The sequence below is a fragment of the Scomber scombrus genome, chromosome 13 (assembly GCF_963691925.1).
Source record: "Scomber scombrus chromosome 13, fScoSco1.1, whole genome shotgun sequence".
Taxonomy (NCBI): domain Eukaryota; kingdom Metazoa; phylum Chordata; class Actinopteri; order Scombriformes; family Scombridae; genus Scomber; species Scomber scombrus.
In genome coordinates this window covers 22,875,226-22,894,900 of record NC_084982.1, presented here as the reverse complement: position 1 = coordinate 22,894,900, position 19,675 = coordinate 22,875,226, and the positions used below count along the sequence as shown (strand labels likewise).

Genomic DNA, 19,675 nt, shown 5'->3' with positions numbered 1-19,675 from the left:
ATATCTGTCAGTGTGTGGAGGAAGTGGAGGAGGAAGAGGAGGAGGAAAAAACAATAAGTCCTTGGTGGATAGTTCAGCCTTGAAGCCCCTACAAGATTATTTTCTCTTCCTTTTATCTCACAGTTGGCAAAACAGACATTTTTCTAGTTGATTGGCTTATGAATAATTAATATTCAAAGCTCCATCTCATTATGTACATGAAATAAATACAGGTGTGGGGAATGAGCAAAAGATAAACAAGTGCTGAAAGCATTAAGTTGACATTGACATTGTCAATCAGCGGACCTGCAGACAGTTGTTTTGCAGGTCTGAGTGAATAAAGCTTCACTTCTTAGTGAAGGTCCTCAGTACTCTGTTATATTCTGTCACCATTAGAGAAGCACCAATACAGACATTTATATTGGATATTGAATATCAGATATTGGTCTGATACTGACTCAAATACCTGGTTTGTTAAATAAATAACAATTAGTTAATGTACATCTATGTATTTATATATTTATTTGTCACATTTTATTTTACAAAGTTAGAAAAATTAGTATTCAGGTCAAGCCTGATTTTACCTTACACAGAATGATCCCAGTCTCTTCCACACACTTCATTTCACACTTCACCATCTCATCGTTGTTCCTAATTGGATTTCTCTCCTATAAATACAAAGTTGGGGATAGTGAAAGTTGTAAGCTACAGTGACAAAAGGCAATTATGGTGCTGCCTTCTTTTCCCATACACAGAACACTAACGCCTATAGCTACTGTCAGACCCGCTATAGAGTCATACTGGCATGTTGCAGTGGTTCATTAAGGAAGCCCATGGCCCCTGCTGGCAGGAGGTTCAGTTGCATTGTCTCATGGGAACAGAAATCCTTGGTGGAGGTTATTGCAGAGTGGTCTGTTCACATAGTTGTAACCATCGCATACACTAAAACTTGTAAAGGAATTTACCTAAATGAGTTTAATGGCTGGATGTACGATTTTATAGCACACTGACAATGTTTGTATTAGTATTCACTTTTTAGGAAGGCAGGAGAATTTATTTTGTGCTTTAATATCCCAACTTTAAGGTTGTGTAGACATTAACTTACAACATTTTAACAGTTAAAAGCAGTTGCCTTTAAAGGGAGACAAAAAACAGGGACATTTTTGTTTTTTGATGTCGTCAAGGAACCAGTCCTGAGGGGAAATATTTGGGGGCATTATCAAATATTTAATAATAATAATAATTGTATAATATAATTTCCTAAAACTGCAATACTAATATTGACTTTTTTTTTGTTAGAATTTAACCCTTTAACCCTTTTCTTTGACATAATTCCACTTTGTCTTTTCAATTATTATACTATAACAACTTTAGCTAGTTGACAATGTTTAAATGCCAAGTACATCCTCTTTGACTCCATTGTTACAGAGGTCTTAGAAAATATTTCTTCCTCAGTATACCTGTAAATTGGCTGCAGCTGAAAAATGTCAGTAGAATAATTCAGCTCTTTCATACTTTATCTGCTTGGGGTCTTTACAGCCAATCCACAAGATCAGTTTCCATCCAGGCATTTTAAATATATCAGCAACAGCCAATTAACATAAATGTGTATATGATCAGCAGATACATATAGTAGAGAGATTAGGATTGGGCCAAATATATTGTTAGTATTTTGACTTGGTGTGTGAGTTTAATAAGCTATTTAACTTTTGGTGTAATTACTCTGGGTTCCCCCTGTGTGAAAAGTGTTTTAATTTATAGAGTACCAGTCTAAAGTTTCATTCAAGTGTGTCCAAAGTTTTGACTGGTGCTGTATGTGACACAAATATTTGTTCAGTAACGTTTTTCATTTGTTTTTTTCCAGGACGTGGTCTGGGGATTGAACTCCTTGTTTACTGTAAGTTATTTCTTTATTAACATGAATAATGTAAAGTTTAAAACTACTTGAAAAATACATCATTCACATACTATTGGTAGATGGTCAATACTGTACGTAAATATTTAGCCTGTTAAGTGGATTTTGGGTGGGGAAGAACTTATATTTATACACACATTTTCCCTACAATAAGTTGTTTAGGTCACCTGCTTCTTCTTCTTTTTCTTCTTTAACAGAAGGTATTGGACTGACGAGTGTACCTCTGGTTTACTCCCTGAGCAAATAAATCCATATTATTGAATTTTTTTTTTAAAGCTACTCCTTGTATGTAGTTTACACCAGTGACATGAGTCCGAAGTCAGATCAAATAAAATGAGGCCATTTTTTTAGCTCTCTTAATAGCTGTAATAAGACCATTATTTTGACTTAGGAGGAAATTATCTTTCTCATTATGAAGAACTACTTAGATAATAGGGAAATATAATCACGGAAATTAGATCACATATTATGCCTGTGGATGCTTCACCCGCTGTGTATGTCCTTGGTTCAGAGTACTCAGAGTTGGATGGTATTTCAGTCCAAATTCCTCACAAAATGAAGAGAATAGATAACTAATAAGATTTAGTGTTTTTTGGGGGTAAAACTTGTCATATTTTTAGAGTTATAGTGAAGTGAGGGCTTTAAAATATTTCCTTTTATGAATATGAATGGAATCATGCCTTTAAATATCCAATGAATGGACAATACGTGAGCAACACAATATGTGGGTTTTATATAGATCATTTAAATATTTGAATGCCAAAACAAAGAACGCACTTTGCTGATTGCAAGGTGGCATGAATCCAACCTCCTCACTTACCCTGAGGTCTGAACTGTGTCTGTGATGATAATGTTGATGGTAATCTGCGCTGATGCATGGTTGTGCCCTAAATCTTACCTCTTAATCAGGAAACAACCTCTTAGGCCATCGTCCTTTTTTAATCTCTCATACAACACTCCCTGCTTCTTGCCTCACTTGTTGTGCATGGCATCAATAAAGCATCAGCGTCATTATGCTGGTTTTGTTTGCTGTAGTTGCAGAATCTCAGGGTGACATTGCAGACAGCAAATTGTGCTGAAGTGGGCAAACTCTACCTCAGCAGCTTTTTCATTGTGAAACAGAAATTTGACCCACAGATAGAAGTATTGAACACAGTGAAGTTCTCCAATAAGATGAAAATGAATCAACTTTCTAGATTCATATTTGCATTGTTCTTCAACTTTTTTTCTCCTCATGACTTCTCTCTCTTTGCCTCTGCTGCAGGACCTGTTGAACTTTGATGACCCATTGAACATCGATGCAGCAGAACATCATCTGAGAGACAAGGTGAGGCTTTAAAATGTTGATCAGTGCAAGATTATTGGTGACACATTCAGGGCACTCCCAGCTGAATCTTTAATTCTGTTTTATCATCAAGCGTAGATTCAGTGCAGGCAATGTCTTCAGGCATTGACTTGCAGATGGTTTCACTTCAACTCTCCATAACTGTATCCATACCCTAACTTGTGTTCATTGCCTGCAGAGAAAATGCATTCCACAAAGACATACAGTTAGTGTGGTAGCTACATTTTCTCCTGTCGCTGTCAGACACCCTGCATGCACCAGGCTTCACTCAGTTTTGTAGGTGGTTTTATGTGATAATCAGGCTGAAGACAAAAAAGCACACAGCAGATCCTCTGAGCAGAGAAGCGTGTTATACTCATGGAGCAGGAGCATATGATGTTTTAAAAAGAAAAGGTACTCGCTCAAGCACAAACATTTAATTCTGTGCTTCCAAAGTCGACTCTACAGCAGGCTCTACAATTTGTAAGTCAAAGCAGCGCCATAAACTGGATCTCTTGAGTTTCCGCAACTCTCACGACTTTCTCCCTCCTCCTCGTGTGTGTGTGGTTTTTTTGTGTATCTGATGATGTTTGTATATATTTATAAACATCTGCATGCCTGGATGTGAGTGTGTTTATTTTATGAACTATAATGTAAGTTAGAAATCATTTTAGCGATAATATCCAAGAACCCTTAAGGCTGATTTATGGTAGCTCGCTCAACACTTCTGATAAATTTCACTCGTCTTAATTTACGTATTTTCGACAGAACAAGTGTCGCGTGACACTTTCCTTTCATGTTGCACACTTGGAGAATTGTGTTATGTTGCAGTGTTATGTTGAGTGTTTCTAATGTTGGCATGGAGATTGTAGTTGTCACTGAACTTATGTATTGGAGTGTAAGTTCAGATAACTTGTTATATCGTTGTTTAATTATTCCCCGTCAGGATGATATATACCAAGCCGGCTGGAGGTTAGCGCTGGTTGCCATGGACACAAACAAAACCTTTTGGCGAAGCATAAATTAAAAACGTGGTGCGACTCTTTAATTGTTAAGTGTCAAGCGGTCTACCATAAATCAGCTTTTACTCTCCAGGCCTTTTACATACATGTTAATAGGCGTTGAGTTGGAGGGGGAGCGGTTTGATGCAAGCCTCCCAAGTATCCAAAATGTTTCTAAAAGATGGGCATCCTGGCTAACTAATATTAACCTATCAATGCTTTTTCTCCCTATTGGACCTCTTCCATTAATATCTGTCCTGTGCATTAGTTCCCCTCCATTCAATCTTTCGATCAGTGCATCAGGCAGTGACAGAAAGTGTCAAGAAACAGATTCTATCAGTGTTTTGCTCGCAGCAATTACTTTTGTGGATTGCCAACCGCACTAATGTAGCTCTGCGGGGAGCCTGCCGACTAGGGAAATAATGTTTTAGTTCAGCCTGAATTGAGGCGAGCTGATAGCATTTTAAAGTACAGTATTTAACCTTTGGCACTTTGTATGTACCCTTTCTCCTGATGCATTATGATGCATTGGGGCATACCCAGCAGTGCGTGAAAATGGTGGCCCTGTGACCCCATTAGGTTTGAAAGAGTTTGTCTGTGTGTATTTGTCTGAGAGGGAAAGGAGAAGAGAGGGTGAGTGATTGCCAGTTTGTGCTCTGGGTTATGATTGTTTAGATGTGTTTCAAGTCACAGGTGTAGGAGAAGAGGGTCAATTTGGAGACTTTCATGAAGTAAAACAAATAAGGCCTTTTAAGGTTTTTGGTGTTAGATACTCAGATTAGTTTGTTGGTGACCCAAAGCGTCTCAAGTAGAGCTGCAACAATCAGTCGATTAAAAGAGAAAATAATCGACAGATGAATCAATGAAAATAATCATTGGTGTCAGCCCTTGTCTCAGGCATTTCTCAGGATGTAAAGGAACAGCTTACGTTGCTAAATTACTGGCAGTGAGGTAGATTTGTGTACTAATACACAAGCAGATACACCAGTAGGAGCCTTTCTCATGCAAGCACAAAAAGTACATTTATTGACTTGCAACCATTCTTTAATTTTTCACACATGTGGACAGGTGGACAGATACATTTGTGCTTTGTGTTTCCGGGGTGCAGTAGCAGTTCATATCATGTGCTATTTTAATGTGTGTGGAGCACAAAAGAAAGACGTTTCTGCTGCTGAATTATGAAGTGGCCAGACGCCAACCTAACATAAGGATAAGTGATTGACAGAGTTTTAAAAGTTGTGGGAAATATTTTGGGAAACTTTCAAACCTCTTTGACTAGAATATCTCTGTAAACAGATAACTTATTTTGTTTAAGCCTGTGCATGAAGAGGTGCTGATTGCTGTTGTCAGACAGTCATAAAATCAGCAGGCGTCGGTCACCTGATGTGTCTGATGACATTTACTAATCACAAAGGCAGTTTGATTTGATGGGATGGAAAAAACTTGGTATTATTTTATTGGTCAGAGTTTTTAGCTGCACGATGTGAAGCTGTAATCTTTGAAGCAGCTTTTTCTCAGTGAGTTCAAGTGCTCATTTCCTCAGGTCTCTGTGCTGTTGAGCATCCAATTGTAACGTGTTTATTCCATCTACAAGTGCTAAATTACAAAAGAGGAGTATCCTGAAAATACTCTGCACTAAATGTACATGTTAAACCACAAAACCTGAAAATTTAAATTTCAATAAAGTCTTTCTGGAAGTTATGTTGTTGATTCACTCTGCCGCTGCGGTTCTCAGCAGTCACAACAACTGAAAACACAAAGTCATCCAGCCATGACCCACTCCCACTGAGTTACAGCCTGCTGTAATCAACTTCGGCAGCAACCGGGTGGAGCTCTGGGAGTGTGTGTGTGTGTGTGTGTGTGTGTGTGTGTGTGTGTGTGTGTGTGTGTGTGTGTGTGCGTCTGTGTGTGTCTGTGTGTGTGTGTGTCTGTGTGTGTGTGTGTGTGTGTGTAGAGGCTTTTGAAGTGGAGCTCCTCCTGCGGCTGCTCTCTGAATACATTTGTTGGTTAAAGTGGCTAAAAGGAAACATCCTCATGGGCAATTTAGTGTGTGTAGTATGTGTGTGTGTGTGTAGCTGGTCGGTGATACAGTGGGACTGTGGTATTGTACCATTGTTAGTTGTGAGTGGGAGTTTGTTGAGTTAGGAAGGATGACACTAAAATGGAATAAGCTCAAAAGAGTCGGCAGCTCAGGCGTAAGCTGTGTTTACATGTGCATGAATATTTGTGTGAGGGCGACCAAAGATTAGAAACACCACCAAATAAATAATAATATCTTATGCACAAACTTTCCACTAATAACTGCCTCAAAAATGTAGTAAGAATGGAATTGAAATGTCTTTTACAATGTGTAATCATTGAAATCATATTACGTTAAACCTCTCAAACGTAGGATACAACGAAGACTATTACATTGGATTGAATTTGATTGCACAGGTGCCTCAAATAAACTGGTAGCATAGCATATTGCAACGGTCGTGTATTATGACGGTGTATACTGTGTTTGTTACCGGAGAGTAAAAGAGGAAATGTCAAAATAAATAACCATAAATCATAATTTGAAGTGCGTACAGGTTTACCGACAGCGTAAATGAAACAGGAAACGGTGTGAAGCAAAGTGCACAGGCTCTTACCCTTTAACACACCACCAGCAGCATGAGCACACGTGTCGTCATTCAAATGCCAGACATCCGCAGAATGTCGAAAGGCCGTACGTAGGTTCAGCGTTTCCACATAAAATTTCGGCGCCATTATATTCGTAACATATTCCGAGAGATTGTTTACGATATACAGTAATCTTATATTGATGATCTGTCCGACTCGGTGTGATAGAGTGGGACCTTAGAGGGTTGGGACTAATCAAGCTCAAGAGTTCATTCATCCCATGGTCGCCCTCAACATCCTAAATGCTTCATTATCAGTTTCAGAGGCTCAGAGACCTTTCGCTTGGTCTGTCTCATACGTGCTTTCTCCGAAATCTTTACTGGCTTTACCTCGTCAATCAATAGTCAATCATATCAACCACATATGCACACATACACGTACACACACACACATACACGCGCTCACATGGCTCCCGTTCCTCTTATTAGCTTTCTTTCTGCGCATGAACAGTGATCGCTTTAGGGTCTCATTACCAGCACAATAAAAAACATCAACCTTGTTCACGTCACACGAGATCCCGACACAGCAGAAACAACGGAAGTAAGTAAGTCATTTTTTCGCACTGTTTGTTATCTAATGTTGAGTTAGAGCTGAACGTTAAGTGGAGATTATTGTGGTCCAAACAGTCCAAAACCCAAAGAGATTCAGTTTACTGTCACATTAGACAGAAAACACTTTTTAAACAGTTTTTCTTGAGAAGTTATTGTAATTATGAATCTATTATCAAAAATAAATACTCGTTACTTTCCCTGACTGCTTGATTAATTGGCTGAGTTGTTTCAGCTCTACTTTATTGTAAGGTAATTATCTTTACTTTGCCCAAACAATTTTCCCAATTAACGAGAGAAAGAGTGAGCCAAAACCAGGACTACACTGAAATATACTCAGCAACGGATGAGCAGCGAGAAGATTCAAACAAATTTATTTCCTGAGAAGAAAGTCGGGGAGGGGGGGGGGGTTATTGTTCATGCAAATTGCGACAGAGAGCAATGCAAATTAAGGTAGAAGGTGAGGCACATCTTAACTTCATGTGACAGCAGCAGCCTCCCTTTGCTGCAGGAGTGTGGTATAATAAGGAGACAGACCTGAGCTGGAGGAGTCTGGTTCAAGGCCCTCCCTCAGCAAGCATCCACACTGCTGAAGTGTGCTTGAGAAAGTCACCGAATCCTCATCAGTGTTGAGGATAATGCATCACGCTAATTATCCCGTTCCTTCAGACTCATGCTTGCATCACAGCAGTGCTGTTAACTGATGGTATTAAACCCGCCCGCATACTGTGTCCTCTATGAGTCAGAAAGTTAGAATTTGTTGCAGCCGGATTTTTTGCCATTAAACAGATCATTATTTAGATTAACTCTGCCACTGTTTGGCTTTAAATCTGCAATGTTTATTAAAGCTTGTATGAACTTTAAGTTGCTGTGCATGACTACATGTCGTTTGCAGCAGTGTTGTGTGTGTGTGTTTGTATTGTTGCATAATCAGTTCAAGACAACCAATCTGATCAAAGTATAAAGAATACCCTCAATGCTAAAAGATCTTCCAAAAGTCCTATAGATTCATGATGCAACATTATAAATCTTCAGTATCACTTAAACTGTACTCCATTTTTATAAACATGGAGAATATTACTTTTTATTATACTGTAGCTTTTGTTAACTTGTTGTGAGCAAAACGAGTGAAACTGATTCATTGGAAGTCCTCAAATCCTCCTCTCATTCTCGCTAAGTCGGATATATTCTGTTTTCTTAAAATGGAAAAATAAATTAGACTCACATCAAAGGGGCTTATCCAGTAATTTTTATAAGGGGTGGCTTACTGTTTTTCAATATGTCAGAAGGATGAACTGTCCACATAACCTTGATGAAGAGACTCATAAACACAGGCTGATCCTTCCTCTTGTCTTTGAAATTTAATCAGAGTGATTGTCACAGTCTTGTTACCGACTGTAATTTCCATTGCCTTTTTTCTTTTGTTCCCCTTCTTCTCTTTGTGTGTGTAGTTATCATCTTCATTATTTATACGATGTATATTTTTAGTATTTGGTCTCTTTTGTAACTTGTTTATGACTACATATCGATAGTGAGATTCAATTTTAAGGAAGGAAAAAGTAAAAATTCTGTGTTTTTATTCTGAAATGTGAATTTTTTTTTTAGTTTTCTGTGATAGTAAACTGAATATCTTTGGGTTGTGGACTTTTAGTGAGGACAAAAAACATATTTGAGAACGTTGTCCTAGGCTTTGGGAAACAGTGATTTACATTTTTCAGCATTTTATGACATTTTATAGAACAAAAAACTGATTGATTAATCGATAATGAAAGTAATTGTTAGTTGCAGCCCTAGTAACAACCAATTTGTCATTGTAAATGTTGTTTGTAAAACCATTAAACAAAGGTTAATTAACAATAATGCTAATAACTGTAATATCACTTACTTATCACTTACAGACTGCATCTCTGTACAATTCAATTCAAATCAGATTAAAATACTTATTTTACTCCTCAAGTGACAATTTGTGACTAAATGGATTAAACAAAACACAAACTATTGTAAAAACACAATAGAATTACAATTGTAAAAATATAATATATGATGGTGTAAAGACTAAAAAACAAAAAAAAAGTAACAAGAACATGTGTGTGGTCATTGATAACGTCTTTTAGAGGCCATTTTCAGTATTGTGCCATGTATGGGTTGTCAATCACTGCAGGATTAAGGTTAAGAGCACTTTGAGATTGACTCTTGTCCCCTTGACAAATGGAAACTAGCAAATGGATGAAAAAGTTAATTCAATAAAATATGTTTAAAAAAAAAAACTAAAAAAACAAATAGTTTGTCAGTATACTACAAGAGAGTTTAGTTGACAGCTGAGCCTTTTTCACAGTGGTTTCTTTATTTTCATTAAATCTCAGTCGGTCGTTGTTTTAATTTCTCTGTATCTTAATATTATAGAAAAGATCATAATATGTGCACGTTTTTTTTAAAGTAGAATCACATATCTGGACCTCACACAGACATGACAGGACTTAAAGAAAAAGCCGAAGTGTGAAAACACCTGACGAGTTGTCTTTTCGTGGCCTTCACACCTTTGCTTCCCCTGTCATCTCTCTCCTCTATTCTTTTCTTTTCCTTGTTCACACTTCTCCTCCCCTCTTCATTTTCCCCTGCGCAGTCTGTTAATACATAATACATCCCGTGGCTTTTCTTTACTTAGTTTTCAACTTTCGGCAGATTTTAAAGAAACGGTTTGTACCCACAGGATTTAATTTGCATTCGGTACATATTCTGAGTACCTGTAAAGATCGCTGAGAAAGGAGAGTTAATTGCCTTCCACGGGTGAAACAGAGCCAAAAAAAAGTAAGCTGTAGTCTAACAAAGTTTTTAATTGACTCCAGACTTTAGTAGGAGCCTTCAAACTAATGACGGCCTAAGTAATTTGCAATCTCAGCCAGTTTCCTGCTGTGAAAGAGAAAGGGAGGACAAAGTAATAAAAGATGAACAAGGTAAGTTTACTTTGTCAGTTTGTGAGATGACGTGAATAGGGTTGTGATAGTCAGCCCTTTGAATTTTTACCTTGAGAGGCTGCTGGATTCTTGATATCTCGAGATCACTGAAGAATACATCTTGTCATGTTTCAAATTACACATTTGCCTCCGAAACACTGGTGGTTCAGACATTGTGAATATAGCTGCTTTACAAGGTAAGATAGTGACAGACAGATGTTTCATCCAATCACCTGCCAAGTATTTATTGAAAGTGTCTAACCTTTTCTAAACAGTTTCTATGTATGACTTCTGAGATGGTTTGTATGTAAGAAATCACCTGGCACATCAGGTTATTTAAATTTATGAGTGACCTTTTCATTTGGTAGTGTTCTTCAGTAGCACAGCTCTTATTTAACCTCTTGTGAAAGAGTATTTAGCCAATAATTCAAATGTTTTAATTGTCTTAAACTGTTTTGTTTAAACACAATTTTGCTCTCCTCCTCAACTTCTAATTGGTGCACGTTTGTGCTTTACATATTGTAAGACACCCCTGTTGTGTCTGTTAAACTTCAGTAGCTCTTTGGTATCTGTGCACTCTGCAAACCTTATTCTCCCTCATTTTCTGCACTTAATGTGTGGCATACTGTGTGTATGTTTGTTTCAGTTTAAGCTTTGGTTTATTCCTTTCTTCTCACATACAGTCAGCTTGCAAAAACCCACCCAGGTAGCCAAACAATACCAGAAAGACAAGCAGGTGAATGAAAAGAGAGAGATGGAGCAATATCCCATATTTTAAAGTGGTAGCATAACTCCAGACAGACAGATGGACAAATGTGGTATTCATTATTTAATTGTTTGTCTCCATAAGGAAAGTGAATATGTGATTGACACCAGCAGGCAGTGAATTTGTCAAATAGACAGAATATTCTGGCATACAATATATACAGTACTATATACACGGATATGAACTATGCCTTCTGGTTTGTGTCCCTTCTCATGTTGAGATCTGTGTAATGTCTACATTCCCAGTCCAGTCATCCTACTGGTGCTCAGGTTAGTATTGATATATCAAATTCTTAAACGTAGTGATCAGATAACAAAGTTCGTTCATTTATCCTACTGTTGCACTTTATTTTTAAAAACAGAAATATTATACCTGCACCTTTAATTTGAACTGTGGATGCAAGCAAAACCTGACCAAGTTCATCACATCACAGAAAGTGAACTAAGTTCCAAAAGACCTGACAGACTTTAAAAGCATTACACCGGTGTGAAACGCTCCTCCAGCTATTACACCTCTGAAGTGTATAATGGTCTTTTGTGAGTGTGCGCTTTTGTGCAGATACACAATTTCCTGTGAAGTGACTCTTCCTCGAGGGTGCTGTGACAGGCTCACGGTTTTGCATTTGATACTCCATTTGAGGTCAACACCTGCGTTTCCATTGAGGTCGTGTATTTTAAAGTCAGGCGTTGTAACTTTTTTATAACTTGAATTCTACACATAGCATTACTGAATTATCTAAACCACTGATCTTTCAAACTACATCTAATCAGATTACAGCAGATTTAGAGGCTTAAACACGAAGGGAGCATAACAGAGCTTCCAGAGATATTAATCTGAGTTACACTACTGTGCGTCGCCATATCCGGAGAAGTGCCTCCGCTGTGATTGGCTCTGCTGTGAGACAAGCACTGTGACCGGCTGAGTGGATAATGGCATGGTATCTCTGTTACATCTCACCCACTGTTTTTTTTTTGCAGGTGGCACCTAAAATAAGTCAAAAATAGCAGCAGAGCACTGTTCATGTGCCTGAGACACAGACGACTGCTTCGCGCTGGTTATTGCTCTCTCTCATTAAAATAGGGCTGATAAATCATCCGTCTATGGACAGATACATATATACTTACCGCATATTTTTCTCCTCTCTCTCTGTCTGTGTTTCTCCTCCCCTCTTTTTACTCATGTTTTTCCTCACATTCACTGTCCCTCTAGAGTAAATGCAGCAAACCAATGTTAACAACACAAATAAATTGGATACAGACTCTGGTGCATTTCCAGTGAAGTGAATACAGAGATGAGATTTGGGGAAGCAATTAAACAATTTAAGATGCGTGGGTAAAGCAACACTTTTTCCAAATAGGTAAAAGCTCACCGTCCAAAATGTGCAAAGCTGATACAAAACTCTAAAGAAACTCATGGCTGTTATGGCCTAATTAAATAGTGAATTAAAGGCAGTTAATGAATTTGAGTGGAAACAAATCTCTTTCTTTCATTGTGTCATTTGTTTAGTGTTCCCAAGTTTTGGCGTTAATCCATAATTTATCACTAAATTAACATAAGAACTACGATTGCATGTTAAAAAAAATGCATAGCTACTACTTATAGAAATATTTTGAGTAATCTTTGCTCAAAAACCTTAAATGATACCATTTTTTTTTTTTACATGACTGTACTTTGGTGCTGCAGAAGCTATTTTCCAATCCTTTTTCTAACTGCATTATCATTTAGCCCAGTAAAGAATGATCCCTTATGAATGGTTGTGGTACTGTGTCCCACTTAAAAACAGTTTCTATATTTTAAAGTATGTCCAGCTACGATGCAGCTTTGCTAAGCCAGGCACTGTCTCAGACACTAAAGGAAATCATTTCATAGGAAGAGAGGAAAGTTGCTGCAGCTGAAATTAGTCGCGGCCTACTCTGTAGCCACTGATCAAAATCCCTGATAATGTGTGTGTGCTATAATACATTCTGCCTGATGTTTCAAAGAGGAGTTTATTTATTTTAGCCGAATGTTTATTTCTACATCTTTCATATTTTCAAAGTTTCCCAAAAACCGCCTGGCGACTGAAGAGAAAGAGGCAGCAGGGCTACAGTGATGGGAAGAGCGAAGGAGAATAAGGGGTTACAGATGGAGGTTGATCTGGTCAGATGTAACTGGGAGGGGATACGGTCCAGGAAGGGGAGGTTATGGAGGAGTGGTGGGTGGAGATGGAAAGACGCCAAGCACAACCATAGAGGGCACGATCCAGACACGGAAGGGAACGGAGAGGGGGATAGAGGACATACATGTCCAGGAGGGATATGACCAAATCATAACCTCTGGATGTGGATGAACATACAGAAAACAAACGAGTTTATATCTTGGTTTAGTATGTTTCAAAGAGCACAAAGCTTTATGCTTTTGTCTAAGATGGTTTTGAGTGTGTAGAGGAACTCGAAGCCTGCTTTTATTAAATCATTCAATTAAATGGACTGACTTCTTAAAATACTGCATTGACGTCAGAGGCTTAAGTTAAACCTTGCCTATAATGCTTTAATTTGTAGATAATATCCAGATGTTATGAATCATTAAATATTCACATTGACCAGATAGGAAGCCAATTCTATCTCCCTAATTCTTTAATTTGGTTTCTGAGATGGGGAGGAAGATACATCTGTCACTGTGGCCTCAATATGTGAACTGCATCTTAAATACATTTACACTTGGTTTTTAAGCTTCAGCATCAACATATTAACATTAGTGACCATGTTGGAATGGAGACAAAGTGACACACAAAGTATGTCTGGAGACGAGTTTAATAGAAGCATCTGAGCAGTTTTAAGTTGTCTGAAATTTTTAAGACTAGACCAAGAAGTTATGGAAGATGGTATTGAAAGCATATTGGTTATTGGTCATTTTCCAGAAGTGAAAAACCTGTGTTGACATGTTTGAGATTTATTGTAATTTGTGTTATTCAAAAGATGACATTGTGGGTCGGTCGATAAGTCCACCTCTTTGATCCATACTGAAATATGTCAACAACAATCGGATGGTTAGCAGTGAAATGTTGTAGAAACATCCATGGATTCTTTAAAGGATAAAAGCTACTGACTTTGGTGATTCTTTTCCTGTAGCACTGTCATTTCTTTGTGAAATGTCTTGACAATCATTGGATGGATTGCTACGAAATTTGGTACAGGAGAATGAATCCTTTTGGATTTGATTTTTTTCCCCCCAATCTCCCTTTTCCCCAGGTCCATGTTGTAATTTGTCTAATACTTTGGTCTATGATCAAATGCTTACAAATACATTACAGCCTCACAGAGCCATAAGCGTAGTTGTTGAAATTGCAGATCATATTTATGTCTGTGTCAAATGTATCTTCTTTTATCTTTCTGCCCTGTATGAATGTTTAATTTCTGGCTCACACTCTCTCTTTCTACTGTCTCCTCTCTCTCATCCAGGAGGATTTTCGGAATAAAGTTCAAGATTACATCAAGCACTACGCCAGATGATAGAAGCACCGGCTACTTACATCAGCTTGCACCAACCAACCAAACTGCTCTACCTGGCCTCTGCTTATCTTGGCCAACTCCTCCCCCCCCACACACACCCAACCCCCCCCCGATGTGGGTGAATCAGCAGCTGACTCTTTGAATCATACTACTCTCTTCCTCTGATACCACTTCCCCATCAATGCTGCCCCCCCATCCCTCTGTTCCCCCCAGTTGCAATAAACTATACATTGCAGGAACAAAATAAAAAAAAGAAAAAAAGAAAAAAAATTACGTGTTTGAAGAAGGACTTAACTCTACAAAAGAAAATGCGCTTTAATTATCCTATTTGATTGAGTGTTACAAGGACAAGAGTTCATTGTGGAGAGATCACTGAATGACGCCGCCTCGCTAAGGTGTCCCTGAGCCTGTCAGAAAGCACGAACGGGCAAGGGATGTGATGATTCACCGGCGTAAAAAAAATAAATAAAAGAAAGTCACATTTAGCTGTTTTAAAATTTGACAAATTAAGAGAAAGAATATGTTACTATCAGTTCTCTGTTCCAGTGCCTGCCATGTATGTGTTGCTAAAGAGAAAATGCATGAGAGTTCACATACATACAGACGCAGTGTCCCATCCTGTGGTATAAGATGAACGCATATACACATTGTTGTCTATTACTCACACACACACACACACACACATACACACACACACACTCACATTGGAAGTCCTGCAGCCCCGAGCCCCACTAGACAGCATGTGAATGACCAGTATCATATCGTCCCATTCTGTTGTCACTGTCCTTGCATGTTCACACACCAACACACACACACACACACACACACACACACACACACACGTACGCACGCTCATGCAACTCTCATACAGACCTTCTGTGTGTTTTCTCAGCTTAATTGGGATAAAGTACGACTACTTTACCACGGCCAAATGTATTGAACTGTGTAGCGCTTGTTCTCCCACTTCTTTTTTTTCATTTGCCCTCCATCTGTCTCTTCTTTTTCGCACACACACACACACAGTCACATGTACCTTTTTCCATGGAGGATGGAGATGTTTATTAGTACTGATATTATACTGCAATCAGAAAGTATTAAGATAGCGACAGTGAACTTTGGTTGTGTTGGCTCTGAGAAATTGACTGTCAATGAGTAAGGGGCTGACTCAGCTTTATTTTGTGGGTGTTTGCATCCACTTAAGATTTAACAGTGTACAAATGGTTGAGCTTTTTTTATTGCAGTATCACAGTTGGATTGAGGTCAATTTACTGAACAGTCCGGTTTGGCCATAACAGAGTTTTTATGTTCAGTATATTTGTCCAAAAATCAGAGGACTGTGCACAGGAGGACCTACGAGTCCTACACTGTTCACCGAATATGGACGAGTATCGATTTAAAATGCCCAGAAAGCTGAAAGTCAGCACCTAGATCATTTACTCTCGATATTGTCGGAGCACAGAGCCAAAACAACAGAAGACATTTTACTGTCCTAATATTTGACGGCTGCACTGAAGGTAACGCTGTCATGCTGGTTGCTGTGGGAGATTTCGTAAGCTATGCTTTAGAGCTTATCTTTCTAGAGAAACGGTACTCCTGAAGTCTCTCTCTCACTTTGTGTGTATATGTATGTTGTTGTTTTTTTCATTGTCTGGGTGTGTGTGTGTGTGTGTGTGGAAAGATCAGTGGCAGATGTTCTGATTTAATCTCCAGAGCCGTTGCGCATTGTCTTTTTCTGCTTTTGACGATTCAGAACGAATGGAGGCTCTTACCTTTACGCTGCAAGTTACATATCAAGCTAAACAGCTAGTGAGCAAGCAAGCTAGCTAGTTAGTGAGTTTTCTAGTTAGCTAGCAGGATATCAAGTGTTTAGTTTTCTGCCAGCCAGTGTGAGAGACACTTTTTTTTCACCATGTATGTATAGTTAATATAACATGAAAGGTTAACCAATAACACACCCTCAAAATTGTAGTGTTGCCAGGTCGCCATCAAAAAGTGTCTTTTCATGACATTTGAAGACAGTCAGATGACTCGAAGTTCACTTGGTAGCCTGTTGGCGTTCTTACAAGTGAATTAGCTCATTCGCTACAATATTAGCTCACTCACTAGCTGGTTAGCGTGATAGTAAAAGATTTACTATGCAGGATTTTACTGAAAAACAATGTATGGATTCACTAGAAGTGTGTGGCAGTGTATTTATCAGCAGAGACTTTCCTCTCTGCCTGTATTTTCTTATATTAAAATGATTTTGCTGTGTTTGGGATGCTTCTGGGCTGCAACATTTGAGCAGTGGGTGTGTAGCCCCCACCCTATAACAGTTTGCAGGTTATGAGCGACCAGGTTACATCGCTTGTGCTTTTATTTATTTCCTCTGCTTCTCCGTCTCCGTCCTTGTCTGTGTGCTGCTCCTCTGCTGTCGGAGCACACGTGCAGAGCATAGAGTGGGTGCCTTTATTTTTGCTTACAACGTAACCGCGGTGAAACAATCAGTAAATGACCCTGTTCTTACTCTGATTCACGGCTTTGTTCTCGCCAACACTGCTCGCTCTCTTCATTCACTCTTTGGTTCTTGACCACTGCTCTCTCTGTTTTGATTTCTAATTAGGCAGAGGAGCAGGGAGCAACTTTGAATGCTGTGTGTTAACAAAATAAAAAATTTTTTAAAAAAAATGAACCAGCAAATCCTGCATAGTATACCTTTAATTTGTGAAGGTGGCGCTGTTCCATTGCTAAATTGAGTAATGCTCCAGACTACACGACTCTGGGGATTCAGAGCAAACCAGATAAGGTCAAACTTTTTGAACCTCTGCCATTGTGGAATATGGCCAATAGAAGCATGTCCATGCGTGTGTGTGTGTGTGTGTCTCAGAGACAGGAAGAGAGACTGTATCACTGGCTCATCCAGTGATACAGTCTTGTGTGCACATGTTTGTGTGTGTGTGTGTGTGTGTGTGTGTGTGTGTGTGTGTGTGTGTGTGTGTGTGTGTGTGTGTGTGTGTGTGTGTGTGTGTGTGTGTGTGTGTGTGTGCGCTATAGCTAGCGTTGTGCCTCCGGTTTGAGTCGTTATCTCTGAGCATCAAAACTGGACTTCTCACTCCATTCTGCTTTGTGTTCACATGTCTGCATGAGGCGAAGTCAATGTGATCTGCCAGCAGTGCATTTTACTAAGGATGTCAGAAATGTAATCGTTGAAGATTAACCTTTTTATGTTTGAGATTTGTGTATGCGTGTGCGTGTGAGTGTGAGTGTGTCTGTGTGTGTGAGTGTAAAGACTGAAAATCAGTGCTTGTGGAGCGTGTGTGTGTGTGTGTGTGTGTGTGTGAGTGTGTAGGCAGTTACAGTATGATGTGTTGAAACAATGTGACTTGTTAGCATGCTCTGGCTCCCTCCTGCTCCTTTTTTTTTTTTTTTGTTCTTTTTGTTATTCCGGCCCAGAGCTCAAACAGCTCAAATTATTATTGTTTTCTGAATGATAGCAAACAGACGACAACAGACGACACTGGCCTCTGCCAAAGTAAAGAAGCTGACAATACGACCAAGCAGATGGGACTGTGGGCTTTTCCCCAGCATGGTTTCGGTCCAGTCAAACCTCAAAGGCTAAAAGTAACTGCCTGTTAAAATAAAGCCATCATGAGTAATCACCTAGCAGTTTTTTTTATGGTAGTATTTGCCTCCAAGGATATGGTAGCCCAATACTTGCAGTAATCTTAGCCTTACTAATTCTCTGATGTTAGCTTGCATGCCCTTCATTTTGGCAGTGAGCAGTGTTTTTTTTGTTTGTTTGTTTGTTTTTTGTTTGTTTTTTTGTCTCTGCTTGGGCTAGCTCCTCATCTTTGGGCCAGGACAGAAGATTGAAAACCTGTTCTTCTTCAAAACCTCAACCGTTTCTTTCTCAGATTGTATATCCATTTTTTAAGATATATTAAAGAGAATATAAATTAAACTAATTTGTCTTGTTTATTTTTTTTCAACATGTGTTCTTCTCGATAACTTAACGTTACAGTTGTGGGCCATTATTAAAAGGTAAAAGTTGTGGAAAGATAAAATTATGCTTGGGTTAAACTAATGATTTTCATTATAAATTAACTAATATTTTCTTAAAGGACCTGTGAGTAAGATTTAAGACCTTTGTGGCATCTAGCAAAACAGACTGGGCAGAAATTGAAAGTAATATTCATAAGTATGTTTTAAATAGTGTGTAATCACCTGGAAACAAGAATCATAACCTTAGAATTATTATAGGTTTTTAGGTTATTTAATAATTTATAATAGGGTGTTTTTTTTAATGTTATTTAGTTTGCACCCTGCTGGACCTGAGTAACACATTTTGTTCCTTCATGTTTTAACATGTATGAATGACAATAAAACTGAACTGAAATGAAGATTGAGCCCTTTATAGCTACAGACTTGTAAGAGGATGATGATGGCAGGTGTATTCAGTTATTGCTAGATGCCACTAAACCTTACATACTGGTCCTTTAAGTAATCGCTTGTTGTCAGAAATTTGACTGAACAGTCAAATCGTTATGTGGAATTAGGTGAGGATCATCATGCTGCATGTTGACAGTATGGATTGTTTTATTGAACACGGAGGCTGACAAACACCACCTGGCACACACACTATAGTCTCTTATCCCTCAGGGAATATGAGGGCAGAGATTTATAAGGATGATGTAAAGTCTAATTTCAATTCACTTCATTTGTATGTCATGTTCTGTATTAAGGCATTGGTTGATTTGGATAGTAGCACTGGAATTTGCATGATTTATTATGGATGAAATACACTGAGAAGTAGCAAAGCTGTAATGTTTGCCATTAATGCTCACAAAATGATACATGTTTTTAATCCTGTTAAATCAATCCTGTTAATCCCTTCAGTGCTAAATTACATCATACAATTATTTGAAGCATGCAGAATGCCTTTTATACAAATAATACAGATAGGGAGACTGAATAGACCAAATATTTGAAAATATCACTTGACACATTATGGACAGAGCCAAGATACTTATGTAGATAATACAATTGAATTAATA

The 19,675-nt window shown here is 38.4% G+C and overlaps 1 protein-coding gene across 1 annotated transcript in view; it reads left to right on the top strand.

Moving 5' to 3' along the window:
* The window catches only part of ube2f (ubiquitin-conjugating enzyme E2F (putative)), a 62,053-nt gene extending 43,476 nt beyond the window's left edge, over positions 1–18,577 (top strand). The window contains exons 8-10 of the mRNA XM_062432162.1: positions 1,844–1,876; positions 3,159–3,221; positions 14,592–18,577. Of these exons, the coding sequence (XP_062288146.1) occupies positions 1,844–1,876; positions 3,159–3,221; positions 14,592–14,642 (147 nt within the window). The 3' untranslated portion in view covers positions 14,643–18,577. The remainder of the gene's footprint in view (positions 1–1,843; positions 1,877–3,158; positions 3,222–14,591) is intronic.
* The last annotated feature ends 1,098 nt before the right edge of the window (positions 18,578–19,675 follow it).